At 47.2% G+C, this 23,432-nt stretch overlaps 1 protein-coding gene and 2 long non-coding RNA genes across 25 annotated transcripts in view; 2 read left to right on the top strand and 1 right to left on the bottom strand.

Moving 5' to 3' along the window:
* EIF4G3 (eukaryotic translation initiation factor 4 gamma 3) overlaps positions 1-343 on the bottom strand; it is a 391,559-nt gene extending 391,216 nt beyond the window's left edge. For all 23 annotated transcript variants that reach the window (XM_082372341.1, XM_082372360.1, XM_082372352.1 and 20 more), the window contains exon 1: positions 4-343. In XM_082372341.1, the coding sequence (XP_082228467.1) occupies positions 4-200 (197 nt within the window). In that variant the 5' untranslated portion in view covers positions 201-343. The remainder of the gene's footprint in view (positions 1-3) is intronic.
* LOC309618753 lies at positions 117-22,225 on the top strand. The gene is made up of 3 exons (XR_014238613.1): positions 117-190; positions 9,640-16,870; positions 17,199-22,225. It is a non-coding gene; the product is annotated as an uncharacterized lncRNA (long non-coding RNA).
* On the top strand, positions 621-3,328 carry LOC309618762. The gene is made up of 2 exons (XR_014238617.1): positions 621-733; positions 2,860-3,328. It is a non-coding gene; the product is annotated as an uncharacterized lncRNA (long non-coding RNA).
* Positions 22,226-23,432: the final 1,207 nt, after the last annotated feature.

Genomic DNA, 23,432 nt, shown 5'->3' with positions numbered 1-23,432 from the left:
TACTGTTGGGGCGCCTGGGTCTGGAGGGCCCTGATGTTCGGGTGAGGAGGGGCCGCTGCCGCCGCTGCCGCCGCCGCCGCCGCCGGGTGAGGAGGCGGTACCGCTGCCGCCGCCGCCGCCGCCGCCGCTCCGGTGCCGGGTCCGGTTCCTGCTGCAGCCGCTGAGCCTGATTTCAGAGCCGGTTTCTGCGGTAAACTCATGGCAAAGCGAAGCCACCAACCCCCCCAGAGCGGGACCGGGCGCGCCGGGGTGCAGGGGCCGGGGGCAGCGGGGGGGCGGGATGGGGGCAGACCCGGGGAGGCGGCGGGAGCAGGGGGCCGGGGGGAGGCTGGGAGGAGGAGGAGGAGGGAGCCGGGGCCGGTCACACACGCCCGCCGCCGCCGCCGCCGCCGCCGCCGCCGGCAGCAGCAGCCGCCCCGCGGGCCAGCACCACCGGCTGCCGGTCTCCGTGACAACGCGACCCCAGGGGGGGGGCCGGACCCGGCGGGGGCAGGAGGCGGAGAGACCGGACCTTTCACGGCAATATCCTCATGGGCCGGCGGCAGGGGGTCTTTATCCCCCTCCCTGGGGGAAGCGGCGCCCTTCTCGGTAGCGGGGCTCAGGCGATGCCGGCGGATTTTCTTCACTCAACGAGCAGAGCATCCAACATGGCGCTGCGGCCGCCTCCAGCAGTCCGGCAGGACGGCCGCTCGGAAAACTTCGGGCCTTTTCGGAGTAGCTCGGGAGGCCGAGGGTGAGAAGCTCCTTCGGCTCTTTCCGGAGACTGCGAGAGGTCGGAGTTCTTCGGAAACACTCGGGGGCGCCTTCGGCCGCCGTTCGGCAGTTCTCCGGGGCTGACTCGCTTCCTCGGGAAAGATCGGCGAGAGGGGCTTCCAGGCTCGCTGCGGCTGGGGTGCGGGGCGGAGGGAGAGACCAAAGGCAAGCTCTGGTCTGCGAGAGCCCTCCTCTGCAGCCCAGCCTCGAAGAACAATGGTAACGGCCCTGGACCCTGCGGTCCGCAGAGCCCTGTCCGCAGGGGCGGGAGGCGGTGAGGCGAGAAACCTCGGTTACGGTGGGAGGAACCGCTTAACCGGAGTGAAACCGCTGGATAGGAGCCCGCCGCGTGCACCTATTAGCATAACAAATAACACTCGCCGGCCCTTAACGCAGTTCCCGTCCATTGTGTCTACATTTCGCCCTCGTCCACTCAGAGAGGTGAGCGGGATGAGGAGCCCCATTTCCAGAGCACGCTGAGTCTGAGAGAGGAAAAGTGACCGGCCCAAGGTCATCCAGCCAGGAAAGGACAGAGACAAACCTGGATCTGAAATCCAAGTTCATTCGTCCGAATGAACCTTGCCGCTTCCCAAGTTGCCTGGGGACCTGATCCGACCCTCCTTATCTAATCAGCAGCCTTAACTTAGGGATCTGTGGATGGATTCTTCCAAGGCCTGCCCAGAGACTGGAGCGCCTTTTGACCAGCAGCCAGTGGTCGGCTCCCCGGTGTCCTATGCCGGCATAACACTTGGTGATAAGCTCCTTTTCTCCCCAGCAGGGCCAGCCAACACCCCCCCACCCCCTGCCCACACACTCCACCCCCAAATGGGGTCTTGTGCAAGCACAGGAGCATTGAGGGGAAAGGAATTGCAGAGATGAGGGAGCAAGCCAGGGAGTAACTGTAACCAGGCACTGAGCAGTTCATTATCTCACAAAGTCCTGTGAAAGAGGTGGTAATCATTTCACAAATGTAGCGACTGAGGCACAGGGAGGCTCAATACCATCACACAACAGAAGAAGCTGAGAAAATTGAGGCTCGAAACGGACAAGAGACTTTCCCAAGGTCACATGGAGAGTGTAGCTGGCAGAGACAAAATTAGAGCTGGGTTCTGCCTCCTGCTATACTGCCTGACACTGCCTTCCTTTTTTTTTTTTTTTTCAATTCACATTAAGCTCTACATATAGTGGGTGCTTAATTCTTGACAGTCCCTGGGACCTCCAAAACCTCCCTCTGGGAAAAAGCATCTGGAAGAGGGTGATAGCACAACTGCACCTTTCTGGAGAGGGTTTCACAGCTCCTAGTGTAGAAAAGGAAGCATCATCCCCCCATCTACAGGCTGGAAGGCAGGAGCTACTTCATACTCTGGAATCCTAAACCATTTGGATTTGTAACACCTGTTTAACTGGGATTGGATTTTCTGCTCTTCTCTAGACGTGACTGGCTCCAGGAAAAATTCCCAAATGGTCCTGCAGTTCCCCAGATTCTCCTATGTTCCAGATCTCAGACTTCCTTATCCCAATGGAAACCTGTTCCTGGGAAAGAATTTGGCTTCCCATTTATACTAGGTTGATAACAGACTGATAATTGCTTAATTGTTATTCTTTTCTGAGCTAGTTTCATTTCCTAACTTAATAGCTACAAGCATCTGGTGATTACTGTGTGTCTGGTCTCTGCTAAGCACTTTATGAGCATTATCTCTCTTGAAACAGATAGACCTTGGGCAAAATAATGTAAAAGTCCCTGATAAGATTCTGGCCCCAGGCAATCAATGTGGAAGGCTTATAGGGAGCAAAGTCAGAAAGGTAGAGCACTCTCCTTTCATCCAAAGCATAGCCCTGCTCAACACCTCCCGTCTGGCACAGAGAAGCTAATATTTATTGAACACATCCTGGGTGCCAGGGTACAACTCTGCTAAACATTCTGCTTAGATTCGCTCTTATTCACCTCAACAACTCTGCAAGGTATTATTATATCCCATTCACAAATAAAGAAACTGAGGCTTAAAGATGTGAAGAAGCAACTTGTATAACTTTCAAGTAGAAATGCTGGCATTCAAACCCAGGCACCTGACTCCAGTTCTGATTTGCCACCATTGCCTTCCACAGACCAACCTCCCCACGCTGGCCAGAGGCACTGTCAACAAGCGAAGCTGATTTTGTGAACTTGCCTGCTGAGAGCCCTCCATGGCTCCCCTATTGCCTTCAGGATCCAGTCTAAATTCAAGGCCCTTCAGGATCTGGACTCTGCTTCCATCCTGCCACTCTCCACCTCAGATCCAGAACTGCAGCCACCTTGCTCCACTGCAGACAAAGCTATTCTCTTCCTCGCCCTGGGGTCTGTGTGTGGACTACGACCCCAAGCCATCCTCTCCCTTCTCAGCCCGTTGGCTAATGCCTGCTCCTGCCTCAAGGCTTGGCTTAAGCCTCACCTCCTCTAGGCAGCCTTTCCTCACTCCCCAGGCTGAGCTAGGCTCCCAAATAGATGCTTAAAGCTCAGTGTTGAGCAATAAAGAGTACAGCTGTTGGAATCAAATTACCTGAATTTGATTCTCAGCCCTGCCATTGATTAATTGTATGACCTTGGAGAAATCACATAACCTCTCAAGCCTCAGTTTTCTCATCTGTAAAATGGAGACTCCACCTCTTATCATGAGAAATAAGACAACAAAGTCCAGTCCCTTGCTCATAGTAATAGTTGGATACATTTTAGCTACTATTTTTCATTTACATAGGAACATTACCTAGTCATTTAAAATATCCTTGATATCTAGCACTCAATAAAAAGGATGTGAAGTTTGCTAAAGAACAGAATAATTGTGAACTGCCAGAGGATTTTCAGATTACCCTGGAGAAGCCCTGGGTACTGCAGAGCCTAGGCTGGGCCTCACTGCACAGGGAGCGGAAAGGGTGAGAGCTTCCTGGAGAAGGCAGTGCTGGCTCATAGGAGGAGTCTTGAATTTTTGACCAGCCAGCCACTGTTCCCAGAGCCCACCACGCTACCCACAACAGAGACCTGCATTCCCTCCCGGAATCAAAATACCTCTCCATCCTCATTCAAAGAGCCAGCAGACAGGTGAAGACTTGGTTTACACATCTCCTCGTGGCTGGGTGATGGTGCTTTGCTTATTTGTTATCATGTGGGGTCACTGTGCTGTTTCTCTAAGTGAACTGAAGATTGGGCTCAGGGAGACCCCTTAATTTCTTAATTGAAAACTTTTGAAAATATTGTCACAAGCTGGAGGTCTCTGGTCCTTTCATTTTTTTTTTTTCTCCTGGAAGGGACTAGCCTTTTAGCACAACAGAAGCCATCTTTAGTAGCCACAGAAGGTTTGTATGGTATTAGGTGCTCCTCTCTGAGACATGCAAACCTCCACCAAGGCCTGACGAGATAGAGCTGGGCATGGAACTTGCTGACCCAAGATCTAGACCCTAGGCAGTTAAGACATAGAGATGGGAGGGCAAGAACATTTAAAAAAGAAGAAGAAGGAGGAGGTGGAGGAGGAGGAGGAAGAAAGACCAAAGAAGGAGCAACTACATGGCACCCATTTGAAATGGACATGGATGGAAGGAGAGAAAGCCCAATGGGAATAGTAAAGAAATATTTTGTCCCATTCCCTATACTGCAGGCCTGTTCATAATTGGCCACGAATGTTCTTCAGTAAAGAGCTGTGCCAGCAGGCCCTGCCCAGCGTCAAAGGGCCCAGTGGTAGGGTGCCATGTAAGGGTGGTAGTTCCTTTCAAAGGTTGGAAACTTTCAGATAGATCTGGATTCTAACCTTACAGACTAGCTGATCAACCTTAAGCAAGTTTCCTAACTTCTCTGGGCCATTTGCAAAATAAAAACAGGAGGTCTGCCTCTAAAGGATTAAAAGCAAGACGGTAAAGGAGCTGGTCTGTAGAGAGCATCGCCAGGGCCTAGGGCATGGTAGGTACCTCAACAAAGCTTCATTCCTTCCCTCTTGCCTCCAAGGCAAAGTTTGCTGCCACTCCCACTCCCACTTCTGGGGCCAAGTCATCCTACCCCTTTGCCCACGGTGTGTGTAATGGTCTTCATTTCTCAGCTATTCCTGGAGGGGACCACAGCCCCCGCCAGCACTGTGGCAGCAGATGCTTCAGCTTCACCAGGATGCAAGAGGGAACAAAAAATATTATCATAGAATGGTTAAGACAGTAAATTTTATGTTATTTGTATTTACCACAATTTTCTTGAAGTATTGTAATAGAGTCTAGTCAGGACTGAAGGTGCCTTAGGGATCACCTTACCCAGTGTTTTAGGGGTAGAGCCCAGATATAAGAAAGGCTTTTTCTCAAGGTCAAACAGCAAGTAAGCAGCACAAGCTGGACTGAAACTCATGGCCTCTTTTCACCGCTGGACCAAGGTGTTTCTCAAATCTGATACCATCCTCTCATTTAGAAGTCGGATCCCCCTATCCCCCCACCCCCAGTCTTTTCCCACTTCAGGTGTCGGTCATTCCTCCCTGTGTGCCTCTGGAATCACAACCAATCTTCAGGACTTATTAAACAAGCATTTACTGAGTGACAACTATGTACCAGGCACTGTTCTGGGCCCCTAGCAAGGACTGTGAGGCCACGTCTTAATAGGGAAGAGAGACAGGTAACTGGGCCTACAAGTTAAATAATCCCCATAATTATTTACATTAAAAAGTTAAAGACTTCCCTGGTGGTGCAGTGGTTAAGGATCCGCCTGTCAATGCAGGGGACACGGGTTCGATCCCTGGCCCAGGAAGATCCCACATGCCACGGAGCAACTAAGCCCGTGCGCCACAACTACTGAGCCTGCGCTCTAGAGCCCGCGAGCCACAACTACTCAGCCCGTGTACCACAACTACTGAAGCCTGGCGCCTAGAGCCCGTGCTCTGCAACAAAAGAAGCCACCACGAGAAGCCCGTGCACTGCAACATAGAGTAGCCTCCGCTCGCTGCAACTAGAGAAAGCCTGCTCACAGCAACGAAGACCCAATGCAGCCAAAAATAAATTAAATCTTAAAAAAAAAAAAGAAAAGTTGAGGTCATGTCACTTTCTCTGCTCAGAGCCCTCCACTGTCCTCACTTCTGAGTTGGAATAAAAGCCAAAATCTGTTCAATGACCTACGAGGCCCTACGTGATCTCCATCTCCCACCCCCACCTTTACATCTCAGAGCTTCTCTCCTACTCTTCTCTTTAAGTGCACTGGCCTTTACAATGTTCCTTTTTATGTACTCCCCGCCTCAGGGCCTTTGCACTTTCTGTTTCCTGTCCTTGGGATATCTGCACTGCTCATTCCCTCACTTCCTTCATGTCCCTGCTCAAATGCCACCTTATCAGAGAGGCCTTCCCTGATCATCCCTTATAAGTTAACAACCCACCCCCAACCCCAGCCTACCCTAACCTACTTTAATTTCCTTCATTACACTCATCACCATCTAACCAGTGACATATTTACATATTCATGAGTTTACTATCTATCCTTCCCCATTAGAAGGTTAGCCCTACAGGAGTAGGGATTCTGTCTGTTTTGTTCATTGCGGTATCTCCAGGCCCTAGAATGGTGCCTGACATGTATTGTGTGCTTGTGATATTGTGACTTATAATAAGAAATATATATTTGGTCTTATCCCATTCCTGGTGTAGAGCTCCTAAAACCCTTAGAATTTCCTAAGCAAGGAAAGCAATAAGGTGTCATTTGTTATGTTAATGAAGTGACTTTTGGAAAGCCCTAGGTCATCTAAGTAGGAGGGGCTGGTTGCCAGGGGAAACAACATTGTGATTAAAGGGTTGGAAATTTCATTCCCACCCCCTGACCCCTGGGAAGGGGAGAGGGCTGGAGACTGAGCTCAATCACCAGTGGCCAATGATTTAATCAGTTAAGCCTATGTGGTGAGGCCTCCATAAAGACCCAAAAGGACAAGGTTCCGAGTGCTTCCAGGTTGGTGAACGCATGGAGGTGCTGAGAGAGGGCATGGAAGGTTCACACGCCTTTCCCCATTCTTTGCCCTATGCTGTTCCTGAGTTATATCCTTTCATAATAAACTGGTGATCCAGTAAGTAAAATGTTTGTCTTGGTTCTGTGCTCTGCCCTAGCAAATTAATTGAACCCAAGGAGGGGGGTCATGGGAACCTCCAATCTCTAGCCAGTGGATCCGAAGCACAGGTAGCAGCCTGGGCTTGCGACTGTCACCTGAAGCAGGGGGGCGGGGGCGGGGTGCCCCTGTAGGACGGAGCCCTTAACCTCACCTTATCAGAGAGGCCTTCCCTGACCATCCCTTATAAATGAGCTGTGGGATGTGAAGCTCTCTCCAGGTAGACGGTGTCAGAGTTGAGTTAAATTGTAGGATACTCAGCTGGTGGCTGAGAGTTGTCTCGTGGTGTACCGGCGGGCCCAGTAGATACTTGTGGACTGACTGACACAAAATGATGGCCGCTGTGCGGGCGCAGGTGGTGGAGGTGGGAGGAGAACGAGAGGACGGCACACGGGCACCGCCTCTGACTCTTCAGTCTTCTGCTCTCTGACCCAGCTCGTACAGAGTTCAGAATTAGCCTGTCCTTCAAGTTGAACATCACTTGCAAATGCCTTGAACTAATTCCGACGGGGTGTGCCCATCATCCTCAAGACACTGCTTTTCTCTCTACCGGTCAGTTTTGAACAAAACTGGAGTGCATTTTCCTAGAAAGGAGAAAGTGGGCCCAGGGAACCATCCCAAAGAGCCTGGGAGACAAAGAGACCTGGTCCTGATCCCAATTCTGCCACTTATCTTTCTTTCAACTCTTTATTATTATTATTATTATCGTAAGATACAACCTAAAATTCTTTTTAAGTGTACAATTCAGGGCAATCACACTGTTGTGCAGTCATTACATTGTGCATCTCCAGAACTTTTTTGACGTCCCAAACTAAAAACTCTGTACCCATTAAACAATAACTCCCCATTCTCCCCTCCCTCCAGCCCCTAGCAACCACCATTCTACTTTCTGTCTCTATGAATTTGACTACTCTCAGTACCATATATAAATGGAATCATACAATACTTATGTGTCTGGCTACTTAGTATTTTTAAGGTTCATCTTGTGTAGCATGTGTCAAAAATGTAATTCCTTTTCAAGGCTGAATAATAACCCATTGAATGGATATACCACATTTTGTTTATCCATTCATGTATCAGTGGACATTTGAGTTGTTTCCACCTTTTGGCTATTGTGACTAATGGTGCTGTGAACAGGGGTGGGATACTTGTACAGTATCTGTTCACAAGTACCAGCTTTCAATTCTTTGGGGTACATGCTTAGAAGTGGAATTGCTGGATCATATGGTAATTCTATGTTTAATTTTTTGCAGAACCATCATACTGTTTATCCACAATGGCTGCACCACTTTATATCCCACCAGCAATGCACAAGGGTTCCAATTTCCCCACATTCTCACCAACACTTGTTTTCTTTTTCTTTCTTTCTTTTTTTATAATAACCCACCTAATAGGTGTGACGTGGAATTGCATTGTGGTTTTGATTTGTATTTCCCTAGTGATTAGTGATACTGAGCATCTTTTCAGGTGCTTACTGACCATTTGATACCTTCTTCAGAGAAATGTCTATTCAAGTCCTTTGCCCATGTTTGAATTGGGTTTTTTTTTTTTTTATTGTTGTTGAGTTGTAGAGGTTCCCTTCAGCTCTGTCACTTTTAACTATGTGTCCTTGAGTGAGTTACATAACCCCCCATTGTACCTCAGTTTTCTCAACTGTAAAAAGCAAACTTTTTTTTAACCTATTAATTCCTACTTCCTAGAGCTGTTGTGAGGATTAAGTAAGGTAGCAAGTGGAAAAAAAACATTAGTGTGTCTAGAAGATAAAAACAATAACAGCTAACATTTACTGAACACTCACTGTGTGCCAGGCATTGGGCAAAGCTCTTTACATGTATTAACTCATTTAATTCTCATTACACCCCAGTGGAGATCTGGGTACCAATACTACCCGCACATAGGAGGTGAATCATAACAGGGCCTTCCTTCCTCCCTTGTCTGGCTGTCACCCAACATGTTCAGGAGGTGGCTGCTTGGCCTGGGGCAAGGCAGCATGTGATCTTACTGCTTCCACACCTTATTAGCAGAACCCCCTACACACCAGATCTGCTGAGCTGCCCTGTTACTGAGATCAACCTGCATGGCCACTGGGTCTGGCCCAGTGAAAGGTCTCTAATACCTGCCCAGCAGGCCTCCAGCGCTCTCTAAACCAAGGGACTTCGCACAGTCACCCTCATATCCCATCTTGAATCTGGAAACCACATCCTTCTACCCTGGGTGGTCCAGCCTTGCCCTGGCCCTTGTCAAGCCTAATGCCATTTAATCATCCTGCCAAGTTTACTGCCTTGGGAAAATCCTGGATTCCGATTTCCCCCCATCTAATGACTAGAAGAGGAAGCTGGATTTCCAGATGCCCACAGCTGGCTCCAAGCATCAGGCTGGCTCCAGTGATCTCCGTGGGAGCTGGTCTGCCAGCCTGGCCTGGCCTGGCCTGCCAGCACTCCAGACACCTGGAAAAAGGCTGAGGAGTGTTGCTATGCTCTGCCTTTCCCACCAGCATGAGAATGAAAATAGCAGCGATTTAGAATTAATTCTGCAGATGAACACTTTTCAGCTTCCCAAATTTGGCAATCATGCTTTTTCCCCTCCACCCTTGTCGCACGCCTTTTCTTCCACTTGAACAGAGAAGTTGAAGAAGGTTTTTGGATCTCACCCTTATGCAGGGAAAGTGGGGATTAGATAGAGGCCAGGTTCCTCAGCCAGGTGCCTAAGGCCTTTTGCATCTGGCTCTTAGCAATCTCTGCAACCTCAGTTCCCACCACATGCCCCCTGAATGGTCACACACTTTCATGTCTCCCAATCTTTCCAGACGCTGTTTCCTCCACCTGAAGTGTCTCCTGCTCCTGGATTGCCTGGCGAGCTCCTATTTGTCCTTCAAAACCCAGCTCAAGTATCATCTTTTTTTTTTTTTTTTCAAGTATCATCTTATGGGACAAATTTTCCGTGATCCCCCTCCTTCCCAGACAAATTTAATCCATCCCCACCTTCTGCTACTTTTGTGCTGGGATATTTTCTTGTGATTCTATCACACTGTGTGCATACGGGACTTAAATGTAGCCTAGTACATGGCACATAATAAATACTCAACAGACGTTAGCTTATTTATCTTTTCTATGAAGCTGGAAATGGCTTGAGGATAAGTATCACAGCCTGATTTCTGAACATGAAGAAAATAGAAGCCTCTTTCATTTCATGCTGCAGTGTGGCCGGCTTTCGGCTTTGGCCAAAAGCACTAAGTGATATCTTTGACCTTCTCAAGCCAAAGTGTTGGGAAGGTACCTCTTAAATAAACATAAATCACCCACATCAGTTATCAACCCAGGCCCAGTAGTCTCTTATTCACACCCACAGCTCCCTGCACTTCTCACGCAGGTACTTACTTGTATCATGGCTGTTCCCTGCTAGAAAGTAAGCTCCCGATGGCAGGGACTCGCTTTCATTGCTACACGCCCAGAGCCTGGCACTAGGGGGCGCTCCGTAAATAGTTGTGGGATGGATGCTGGTTGAGCTACTGAGTGTAACCCTACTCTGGCAGATTTGGGGGAGCACCTCGATTTGGGCAGGTCAGGGTCCTCTGCCGTACAAGGGTTTCTAAAGGGGCCTTCCCTGCTCTCAGGGGAACACCTGAACACCTCTTTGGCACCATAGCTGAGAAACGTGGGAGAAGGGTCCAGGGCAGTGCTGTTTTATTTCTACAGCGTAGGGCTTGGGTTTTGGAAAATGTAGGTCTTCGCTTGAATCCCAGTTCTAAGACCTTAGCCCATCACTTCACCTTGCTGGACCTTGATTCCTCTCATCTGTATGAAGGGGATTATAGTAGTTCTAATGTTCCAGCAAAGTTGTGAGGTGGAAAGGCCTAGCTCAGTACTGGACACATAGGAGATCATCAATAAAAGAGTATCCTCTTCCCTCTCCCTTTAACTCTTCTTATCTCTCAAATAGCTGAAGCTCTTTGGGGAGGGGAGAGTCCACATGGCTCCGTTAGAACTGCACACACACAGAACCCTAACTCATGGACCAGAAAGGCACGGCAGTTAAGAGCTCAGGCGCGGGAACCAGGTTGCCTGGGATCAAATCTCAGCTCATTAACTGTGTGATCTTGGGCAAGACATTTAACCTCTCTGTACCTCACTCTCTTTATCTGTAATAGAGTAATGATGAGATAGCATCGGTCTCACAGACTTTAATAATAAAGAAGTGAAACAATGCCTCGTACACGGGAAGCTCTCACGACACCAAAACACAAGCCAGCTCCTGTATTTAGAGTGAAGGTAATATGTGTGTAGATTTGATTTGTTCACCTCATGGCTGCCCATGATTGGATCTGCTGCTGTGACTTGGGGTTTGTGAGGATTTGAATCTCTGGGCTGCCATTCCTGGCTGCCCTTCCCCCCAGTTCCTGGCCTGGAAGTGAGGGGAACCTGGCTGCAGAGTGGTCCAGTGGCCCAAGTAGTGGGTAGAACCCTGGCACTGGAGTCAGCCTGCAGCCTGAGTTTGAATCTCGCACCTTTGCCACTTCCTGGCTAGGCCCCTTTTCCTCTCCACCCCAGTTTCCTGCTAAGAACCACAGTGTCTATCTTACAGGCTGGATTCGAGGATTACAGGAGATAACGTATGCAAAGCACCCAGGATGGGGCCAGGCTGCGTGGTGAATAGTGAGTCCCTTCTCTCCCTCTTGCTGGCACTCCGCCCCTCCCGGCTCTGGCACTGCCTACCAAGTTCAAAAGCGGCTGCTGCAGCTGTCGTTTCTGAAAATACATTCCCTGGCTGCTTTTGCCTTTTCATCCAAGTCTTCCCTGAAGCCTTAAACATTCCCAAATCAAGGGTTTAAAAAGACAAAAAGCCCAAGCTGACCTATCCACACCACTCATTGTCAGATGTCCGGGAGGGTCTTGATCTGCCAGTCACTGAGCTTGACATTCAACTCCCCCAGTCAATTTCACTCACATCTGACAAGATCAATGAGAAAAATAGGCAGCCATGATCAAAAGGGCCGACAAAGGCTCTTGGGGAACTCTCCCAGCAGGATTTCTCGCCACACAAAAGTGCATGCAGGGGGTGCTCCATAAAAGCTCCCCCACTCACAGGCAGCCCTCATGCCCAGAGACACCAAAAAACGGTTCCCATGACAACGCTGCTGCAAATGTTATATATAAATGTGTGTGTGTACACAGCCACACAGGGATGCACAGAAATAAACTCTTGGCACAATTTTTTCCTGTTCTAAATACGAAATAACCTGCAAGATTGATTGCTGGAAGAGAGGAAAAAGAAGGTTTAGAACAAACATGCTTCCAACAGACTAGCTCTCAGTGATGGACACCTGTTTTGATGTCGGTCTGTTTTGTTTCCTGCACCTGGAATATAGTAGATACTCAATAAATAATTGTTGAATGAATGAATAAATGATGGATAGATGGAAGAAAGGAAGGAAGCAGGGAGAGGTAGGAGGGAGACAAATAGAAACAGCCTGGAGTGTCAGGACTGGAATGGCTCCTACTGAGAATCCACTCTGATCTAACCCTCTGTTCTTCTGTTGGAGAAACTGAGGCTCAGAAAAAGGAAGGAATCTTGCCAAAAGCCACAAAAAGAATTACTAGTAAAGCCCCAGTCCTGGATATTAAGTAAGCACTTAATGAATGTGAGTCACATTTCCACCTGAATAATAAACATATATTGAGCAATTACTATGTGCCAGCCACTGTGCTAAGTACTTACAGACATTATCTCATAATTTGCAACCGTGCAAGGGATGTGTCGGGATTCCCACTTAACAGAGATGGAAACTGGGGCTTTGACAGGTGAAATCACTTGACCAAGTTTATTTAGCTAGTTTGTGGTTGGAATGGGGATTAAGCCCAGGTGGCTCAAACACCAGGCTCTGAACCCCTACATTTCTCTCTGAAATGAGGGCTGGGGACCTGGGCCAAATGAGGGGGCAGAAGGGAAAACAGGGGCAAGTTGCCCAAGTTGGGGAGCTGTGGGGAAGGATTGAACTCACATTTTCAGGCTCCCAGTCCAGGATTCCTTCAGTTTATTCACTGCTTTCTAACAAAGGAACTGGAGGCTGCCTCCTGTGGGCCCCAGAGTCAGCCATCTAACTGGGCGAGGGGAGGGGACGCCCTCGGGCTGCCTTTGAATCCCAGGACTCAGCCTGAGGAGGTGGATCAGGGCTGATCCCGAGTCTCTTTAGTGTTTTTGCGCCCTCTGGTGGTCATATCTTAAAACTAGCAAGAATCAGCTCGCTTGCACTTCCTAGCAAACTCTCTCTCTAGAACCAGGTTTTTGTCTCGGTGCTCTGGAAGGAAAAGGAAATGGTACACAAGGTCCAAGTGCAGACTCCCTGCTGCCTTAGATGTGTCATGCCCCCCTTTTTCTCTGCTTCCTGACTGGTCTCCTTGCTTCGACTCCAACTCTTCTCCAATCTATTCTCTGCACAGCTGGCAGAACCGCTTTTAAAAACCCAAAGCTGATCGTGTCACTCCCCTGCTTATACTCTCCAATAGCTTCCCATTGATCTTAAGATAAAGCCCAGTCCTGAGGATGAGGCCAATGGCCATTCCCTCCCCCTGCCCCCTCCGATCTCCAGCCTCACTGGCCTTCTTCCAGGTGCTTGAGTCTTCCTAATTCAGTCTTTACACCTGCTGTTCCCTTTGCCTGGCACACTCTTCCCCGCCACCCCCCCCCCTTTTTTTTGACCACACCACACGGCTTTCGGGATCTTAGTTCCCCCACCAGGGATCAAACCTGGGCCCTGGCAGTGAAAGCAAGGAGTCCTAACCACTGGACCACCAGGGAATTCCCACTCTTCCCTGCCCTTTATCTAGCAAATTCCTGCTTGTTCTTCAAGCCTCAGCTCAAAGGTTACTTCCTTGGAGATACACTTTAATATTTCCCAGCGCTTTCTTTTTCTTTTTCTTTTTTAAATTTTCTTTGTTTTATTATTATTATATTTTTGGCTGTGTCAGGTCTTAGTCGCGGCAGGCGGGGTCTTCGTTGAGGCACACGGGATCTTTCGTTGCAGTGCGGGCTCTTCGTTTTGGCACGCAGGCTTCTCTCTAGTTGTGGCGTGCAGGTTTTTCTCTCTCTAGTTGTGTCGCTGGGGTTCCAGAGCACGTGGGCTCTGTAGTTTGCAGCACGCGGGCTCTCTAGTTGAGGTGCGTGAGCTCAGTAGTTGAGGCGCGCGGGCTTAGTTGCCCTGCGGCATGTGGGATCTTAGTTCCCCAACCAGGGATCGAACCCCCGTCCCCTGCATTGGAAGGAGGATTCTTTACCACCGGACCACCAGGAAAGTCCCTCCCCAGCACTTTCAAGTTTAGAGAGCTCTTTACAATGGAGATTTCTTGTCCAGTGACTGCTTCTCTTGATAGGTAACAACAAGAACCCTATCTCATTCAATGCTGTATTTCCAGCACCTAGCACAATGCCTAGCACATAGTAGGTTCTAAGTATTTGTTGAATGGATGAATGAATTAATAAAACAAAACAAACAAAAAAACCCCCTTGATATTTATTAAGTACTTTATGCCAGGCACTATTCTAAACTCTTGACAAGTATTAATTAATCGAATTACCACAAATCTCAAAACCCATATAACAGATGAGGCAGCTGAGCCTCAAAGTGGTTATTCAACTTGCCCCAGGTGACATAGGGATTTACTGTGGGAGCCAGAATTTAAATCCAGACAGTCTGAACTGGAGCTTACCTTTCGGTTTGCATCCTCTCTTCCCACCAGTATCCTCACCACACCCACCACCCACACCCTCCTCACGCTCCGTCCTGGTCTCACAGCACTTCTCAGCCTTCTCTGCCTCCAAGTCTTTGCACAGCTAAGGAAGCAGAGACCCCAGGATCAATCATCCTGTCTATGTGCTTGCTACTCTCCACTTAAAAGCCCTTTCATAACCAATACCTCATATGAACTCTATGTGAGGTGGGCCTTCTCAGCCCCATTTTATAGGTGCAGAAACAGACTCAGAAAAGTTCAATGATTTCCTCTGAATATACAATAAGTATGCATTGTGCATGTACTAAGTGCCAAGCATGTAAGGGATTCAGGAAAATTTGTAACAAGTTGCTACAGGCCATCTATGGACCCCCAGAAATCTCAGACACAACATGAGTTTGTACCCTCTTGCAGGTTTCTCTCCACAGACCTCCATCAGGCCTGCAGGAGGGAAGTGGCTGCAGCTGCAGGGAAGGTGGGAAGTCTCAACCTCACCAGGACCCTTCCCCTCTGTAGAATGAAGCTGCTGGGGACAGGCAGCAAACCCTCCCCTGCAGGGCACATATGACGACCTATTATAGCTGAGGAAAGTGGGAGGGGCAGGAAACCTTCTTGTACCAGGATCCTATGCCAATACCATTACAAGGCTCCTATCACTGGGGAGGGGCAGGAAACTCTCCCATATGGATCTGCCAAAGGTAACAAGGCAGAGTTTTGCTGCCATGGGGAGGAGGAGCAGGATCACTGAGGAAGCCCCACCCCCAAGCCCAGGGATTCAGTTTGCCAAAGACTGAGGCTGGACCAGGATAAGATACACACCCTACCCCCCTCCACCAGGCTAGCAAGCACCAAGTAACAAGCAACAGCAACCCAAACAAGGGATGGAAAGTTGAGGGGTGGAGCAGGAGCATTGATTAAAAACCCTCCAGCAAACCAGTCCCCATCCTGTTTGAGATGATGCTAGACGAACTGGAAGCCAGTAGTGCAATGAAGGTAACCATAGCAACAACAAAGTCCAAACCAGCTCCTGACTACACTGACTTAAGCTCTTACACTAATTGTCTAGCAGAAGATACATGCCCATTTCCAGGAATTAATACCATTTAATTTAGTCTCTACCATTCTACACACAATGTCAGGAATTTGGTCAAAAATTATAAAACACTAAAAAGCAAGAAAACCACTGTCAAGAGACAAAGAGTCAACCAAACCAGACTCAGAAATGATGCAGTTGTTGAAACTATTAGACAGGGACTTTTAAACAATCATGATTTATATGTTAGAAACACTAGTAGAAAAGAGGGACCACATGCATAAACAGATGGGGAATTTCAGCAGAGGTGGAACTTATGGGTCAAATAGAAAATCTAGAAATAAAAAAAAACCATGGTAGCAGAAATGAAGAATACCTTCTATGGACTCATCACCAGACTCAACAAAACTGAGGAAAAAATTGGTAAACTTGAAGACAGTTCAATAGAAATTATCCAAACTGAAATACAAAGAGAAAAATAAGTGAAAAAACAAAGAAACAGAACAGAGCATCCAAGAACTGTGGAACAAAATCAAATTATCTAATATATGTGCAACTGGAATCCCAGAAGAAAGAGAGAGAATGGGCAGGAGAAACACTTGAAGAGATAGTGGATGAGACTTTTCCAAAAATGATGAAAGACATCAAACCATAGATGTAAGAATCACAGAGAACACCAAGTGGGATAAATAATGCCCCCGCCAATAAGGACACAAAAGAAAAAACACCTAGAAACATCATAGTCAAATTGCTGAAAAACAAAGATAAAGAGAAAATCCTGAAGGCAGACAGAGGGAAAAAAAGATACGTTAATACACACAAAGGAACAAAGATAAGAATTACAGGGCTTCCCTGGTGGCGCAGTGGTTGAGAGCCTGCCTGCCAATGCAGGGGACACGGGTTCGAGCCCTGGTCTGGGAAGATCCCACGTGCCGCGGAGCAGCTGGGCCCGTGAACCACAATTACTGAGCCTGCGCGTCTGGAGCCTGCGCTCCGCAACAAGAGAGGCCGCGATAGTGAGAGGCCCGCGCACCGCGATGAAGAGTGGCCCCCGCTCGCCGCAACTGGAGAAAGCCCTCGCACAGAAACGAAAGACCCAACACAGCCAAAAATAAATAAATAAATAAATAAGAAAAAGAACCCCCCCCCAAAAAAATAGAATGTTGTTTCCTGAATACAGAAAGATTATTTAAAAAAAAAAAAAAGAATTACTGCAGACATCTTATCAGAAACTGCGTTGGAGGACAGAGGGAGCAAAAAGTGCTCACTGAACTGAAAAGGTATCTTTTTTTAAAAAATTAATTAATTAATTAATTTTTTATTTATTTATTTTTGGCTGTGTTGGGTCTTCGTTTCTGTGCGAGGGCTTTCTCGTGGCTTTCTTGCGGCGAGCGGGGGCCACTCTTCATCGCGGTGCGTGGGCCTCTCACTATCACGGCCTCTCGTTGCGGAGCACAGGCTCCAGACGCACAGGCTCAGTAATTGTGGCTCACGGGCCCAGTTGCTCCGCGGCACGTGGAATCTTCCCAGACCAGGGCTCGAACCCGTGTCCCCTGCATGGGCAGGCAGATTCTCAACCACTGCACCACCAGGGAAGCCCCCGAAAAGATATCTTGAGATTGAAAAATGAGGGAAGCAGCTTCATGTAATCAATGGATCAGTTTGTTAAAGGATAACTTACAGGGCAGGCAGCGACCCATAAGCACTCACAGCTGCACTGTGCACCACCGAGGGGCCGTTGGGGCCATTTTATAGTTAACCTAGGGTATGGGGCTACGTGCTTGGAAACACAGAATGCATTCCTAAGTCAAGATTTATGAATAGGTAGCTAGTCTTCTGGGCGCTGGGAATACGTCAGCAAACGTTTTCATCATTGTTTGGGAACTAACAGACCATAGAGGCCACCTGGACCTAACGATCATTAAACATTATCTATTAACTACAAAGCCCTTGATGACAGAGAGGAGAGTTACTACCCAGTACAGCCCAAGGTAGTGTCAGTGGAAGGACAGGAGGAACTGAATGGGCCCAAGATGGAGTCAGTGATGCTAACAGCCATACAAACTATACAAACAGAAGACAATGAACTGACATCTTTAAAGTGCTGAAGAAACATCAACCCAGAATTCTATTTGCAGCAAGAATATCTTTCAAAGATGAAGGTGCTAGTGACATGAATCCATACATGGCATAAAATTGCATACAGCTACACACACACACACACACACACACACACAGATAAATGAGTGCATATAAAAGCGGTGAAATGTAAATAAGGTGTTAATAAGTCTGATTAACAGACTTGTATTAATGTCATTTTCTTGAATTGACAATGTTAGGTTTTGATGTTGTACAATAGTTATGTAAGATGTTAACACTGAGGAAATCTAGGTGAAGGGTACACAGGACTCTCTATGCTATTTTATTGCAACTTCCTATGAGTCTATAATTATTTCAAAATAAAAACCTTTTTTTTTCTTTTTTAATGAAAGCACAACTATTCTGTATCCTGATTGTGGTGGTTAGAGAATCCTACACTTATCTCAGAACTCACGGAACTGTATGCAAAAAAGTCAGTTTTACTGTATATAATTTTTAAAACATGAGGTGAGGTAAAGACTTCCTCAGATAAACAAAAGCTGAGAGATCTCATCACCAGCAGACCTATACTATAAGAAATCATAAAGGAGTTCTTCATGTGGAAGACTGTGATACCAGAATAGACATTTGAACCTACACAAAGAGATGAAGATCTCCAGAAATGGTTAAAATAAAGTAAATATAAAAGGCATGTTTAGACTCTTTTAATCAACTTGAAAGATAATTGACTATCTAAAGCAAAAATAATAGCGATGTGGATTTATAGCATATACAAAAATAAAACAGATGACAATAATATACAAAAGATGCGAGGGAGGAATTGTGAGTATACTGTTGTAAGTTTCTTTCCCTATATGTGAAGTAGCATAATATTATTTGAAATCAGATGGAGATTAATTAAAGATGTATATTCTAACCCCCAAGGCAAGGATTGGCAAACTGTGTCTATGGGCCAAATCCACCCCTCTGCTGTTTTTGTACAACTTGCAAGCTAAGAATTTTTTTTTTTTTTGGCCACACTGTGTGGCACGTGGGATCTTAGTTCCCCGACCAGGGATCGAACCCGCCCGGACTGCGGCAGTGAAAGCGCTGAGTCCTAACCACTGGACCACCAGGGAATTCCCTGCTGCCAAAAGGGACCTGTGGCTGTTTACCAGAGTGACTGTGCACTGGGGAAAAGGAAATAATCAGATTTTCCAGGGATTACTGGATGCTAGCTCTGAACTGATCCAAAACACCACTGTGGTCCATTGGTCAGAGTAGGGGCTTATGGAGGTGAGGAGATGAATGGAGTTTTAGCTCAGGTCCAACTCATAGTTTGCCCAGTGGTGGCTGAAATCCAACCTGGGGCTGTTTCTGCAGTTCTGGAATGCATAATTGGAATAGACATACTCAGCTACTGGAAGAATCCCCACATTGTTTCCTGACCTGTGGAGGAGGGCTACTATGGTAGGAAAGGCCAAATGGAAGCCACTAGCACCATCTGTATCTGCAAAATTAGTAAACCAAGAGCAATTCCACTTTCCCAGAGGGACTGTAGGCATTACTGCCACCATGAAGGACTTGAAAAGTGCTGGAATAGTGATTCCCACCACATCTTCATTCAACTTGCCCGTTTGTCCTGTGCAGAAAATAGGTGGATCTTGGAGAGTGACAGTGGATTATCATAAACTTATTCAGACGCTGACTCCATTGCCGCTGCTGTTCCAGATATGGTCTCATTGCTTGAGACCCCCCCGTGTCTTAGTCCAGTCAGGCTGCTATAACAAAAATACCACAGCCTGGGTAGCTTAAACAACAAACACCTATTTCTCATAGTTATGGAGGCTGGAAAGTCCAAGATCAAGCAGATTCAGCATCTGGCGAGAGCCCACTTCCTTGTTCGTGGATGGGGCATCTTCTTGCTGTGTCCTCAGATGGGTCTCTCTCTCTCTCTCTCTCTCTCTCTTTTTTTTTTTGGCCACGCTGCACGGCATGTTGGATCTTAGTTCCCTGACCAGGGATCGAACCTGTGCCTCCTGCAGTGGAAGTGCGGAGTCCTAACCACTGGACCACCAGTGAATTCCCACATGGGTCTCTTATTATTTTTTAAATGATTTTTAAAAATGTTTATTTATTTATTTATTTGATTGCACCAGGTCTTAGTTGCAGTAGGTTCTAGTTCCCTGAAACTAGCAGGGATCTAGTTCCCTGACCAGGGATCAAACCCGGGCCCCCTGAATTGGGAGCACACAGTCTTAGCCACTGGACCCCCAGGGAAGTCCCATGGGTCTCTTTAATAAGGGCATTAATCCCATTCATGAGGGCTCCACAATCATGACCTAAAGTACCCTCTTCCTAATACCATCACATTGGGGGTTAGAATTTCAACATATGAATTTGAGAGGGACACAAGCATTCAGCCCATAACATCCTGGAACCTAGTGTGCAACTATCAGCCTGGCAAATGCTTTTCTTTCAATACATCTTAGTAAAGACCTCAAGAAGTGGTATTCTTTCAGCTGGACAGGCAAGCAATATACCTGATCATCCCTCCTCAGGTGTGTATCAACTCTCCAGCCCTATGTCATAATTTAGTCCCCAGGAGCCTTGATTGCCTTTTCCTTCCACAAGACATCATGCGGGTCCATTATGGATATTGTACTGATTGAACTTGGTGAGCAGAAAGTAACAAATACTCTAGGGACTTCCCTAGTGGTCCAGTGGTTAAGAATCTGCCTTCCAATGCAGGGGACGCGGGTTCGATCCCTGGTCAGGGAACTAAGATCCCACATGCCATGGGGCAACTAAGCCCCCGGGCCGCAACTACTGAGCCTGCATGCCACAACTAGAGAGCCCTCGCGCTCTGGAGCCCACACGCCACAACTAGAGAGAAGCCCACGCGCCACAACAAAGAGCCCGTGCCACAACTAAGACCCGCCACAGCTATAAATAAATAAATAAATAAATAAATAAATAAATAAATAAAAGAGTAGCAAATACTCTAGACATTGATAAGACAATTGTGTGTCAGAGGGTAGGAAATAAACCCCACAAAAATTCAGCAGTCTCCCACCTTAGTGACATCTCCAGGGGTCCAGTGGTGTGGGACATGTCAAGATATGTCTTCTAGGGTGAAGGACAAATTGTTGCTTTTGTCACCTCCTACACCCAAAAGAGAGGCACAATGTCTAGTGAGTCTTTTTGGATTTTGGAGGCAACATATTCCACAGTTAGATGTGCTACGAGGGCCCACTTACCAATTAACCTTCAAAGCTGCTAGTTTGAGTAGCACCAGAACAAGAGAAGGCTCTGCAACAGGTCCAGGCTGCTGTGTAAGCTGCTCCGCCACTTGGGCTACACGATCCAGCAGATCCAACGGCACTTGGAGTGTCACTGGCAGTTGGAGATGTTTGGAGCCTTTGGCAGGTTCCCACAGGTAAATCATAGAACAGACCCTTAGGATTTTGTGGGTGACTACTCTTTTTGGGAAACAGCTTTTGGCTTGCTACTGGCCACTTGACCATAGGCTACCCCATTACCATGTGATCTGAGCTGCCCTTCATGAACTAGGTACTGTCTGACCTACCAAGCCATAAGAGTGGGCAGTACCACTGTGCTCATTATGAAATGCAGGTGGTATCGTCGAGACTGTACTTGAAGAGGCCCAGAAGGCACAAGTAAATTTCATGAGGAAGTGGTCCAAATGCTCATGACTCCTATTCCCACTACATTACCTTCTCTCTCCCATCCCACACTTACGGCCTCCTGCAGAGTTGCTGGCAACCAGCTGACTGAGGAAGAGAAAACTCAGGCTTGGTTTACACATGGTTCTGCACCAAGTAAACATCTACAGCAGTACAGCCTCTTTCTAGGACATCCCTGAAGGACAGTGATGAAGGGGAATCCTTCCAGTGGGCAGAATTTCAAGCAGTGCACCTGATTATTCATCTTGCTTAGAAGATGAAATGGCCAGAGGTATGAGTCTATATTGATTCATAGGCTATGCTCAGTGGTTAGCTGGGTCATAAGGGACTCGGAAAGAACATGATGGGAAAATTGATGGCAAGGAGGTCCCTGAACACAGTCTTTCTGCCAAATTTACCATCCGTGGACTTATAGTATCGCTTCTGATCAAGGAACTCACTTCACAGCAAACAAAATCTGGCAATTGACCTGTGCTCATGGAATTCACTAGTTTTATCATGTTCCCCATTATCCTGGAGCAGTTGGCTTTATAGAATGGTGTACTGGCCTTTTTTTTTCTTTTTAATAAATTTATTTATTTATTTTTGGCTGTGTCGGGTCTTCGTTGCTGCACGCAGGCTTTCTCTAGCTGCAGCAAGCGGGGGCTACTCTTCGTTGCGGTGCGAGGGCTTCTCACTGCGGTGGCTTCTCTTGTTGTGGATTACGGGCCCTAGGCGCGTGGGCTTCAGTAGTTGTTGCGCATGGGCTTAGCTGCTCTGCGGTATGTGGGATCTTCTCGGACCAGGGCTCGAAGCTGTGTCCCCTGTATTGGCAGGCGAATTCTTAACCATTGTGCCACCAGGGAAGTCCCTGTACTGGCCTTTTGAAGACTCAATTACAGGGAAGTCCCTGTACTGGCCTTTTGAAGACTCAATTACAGGGCCATCTAGGTAGCAATACCTTGCAGGGCTGCAGCAATGTCCTCCATGCTGTATATGCTCTAAATCAGCATCCAATGGCTGGTGCTGTTTTTCTCGTAGCCAGGATTCACAGGGCCAGGAATCAAAGGGTGGAAATAAGAGTGGGTCCTCTCCCTATTATGCCTAGTGATCTACTAGCAACATTTTTGCTCCCTGTCCCCTGTGACCTTAGGATCTGCTGATCTAGAGGTCTTAGTTCTAAAGGGAGGAATGAATGATTCCACTACGCAATGTGGCAATGAGTATATTGAATTGCCACCCAGCCACTTTGGGCTCCTCATGCCTCAGAATTAACAGGCAAATAAGGAGGTTTCTATAGTGGCTGGGGCAATTGATCCTGACTACCAAGGGCAAGTTGGATTGCTACTCTACAATGGTAACAAGGAAGAGTATGTCTGGAATACAGGAGCTGCCTTATGGCATCTCTACCATGTCCTGTGAATAAAGCCAAAGAAAAACTACAACAACCCAACATAAGCAGGACTGTTAATGGCTCAGACCTTTCAAGAATGAAGATTTGGGTCACTCCATCAGGCAAAGAGTCATGACCAACTAAGAGGCTTGTTGAGGGCAAAGGAAATATGGAATGAGTAATGGAAGAAGGGAGTTATAAAGACCAGCTCTGACCACATTGCAGAAACGAGGATTCAAATAGTTATGAATATCTCTTCCTTATTTTGTTATGAATATGTTTGTATGTATATTATCCAAATATTTTTGTTTTCTTCCCTCTCCTATTCTCTTATCATCTAATATAAGATCTATCAATAAGAGTTAAGCTTATTTTCAGAATTTAGGTTACAGAATATCAAAGGAGAAAAGTGAACATCACCCAAAGACTCGGCATCCTCTTTTTGAGAAGGGTTGGTGTGTTTCGGTTGTAGGCAGGATAGTTGTATCATGTTTAGGTGGAAGTATGATTTCATTATTGTCTTTATTTGAAAACTAAGTGTGATTTAAATGAGCTAAATAGGGGGAAATTAAAACTGTTCCGTGACCTTAAAAAATTTTTTTTGTCAAAACATTAACAACTCCTTCTAGCCTCAGTCTAGTCTTCCAACTAGATAAGATTTATTAAGCTACCATTCATACATGG

The sequence above is a fragment of the Balaenoptera borealis genome, assembly GCF_965194805.1.
Source record: "Balaenoptera borealis genome assembly, chromosome: 1".
NCBI classification, from domain to species: domain Eukaryota; kingdom Metazoa; phylum Chordata; class Mammalia; order Artiodactyla; family Balaenopteridae; genus Balaenoptera; species Balaenoptera borealis.
Note: the sequence above shows the minus strand (reverse complement) of the source record. Positions and strands in the feature narration are given on the sequence as shown.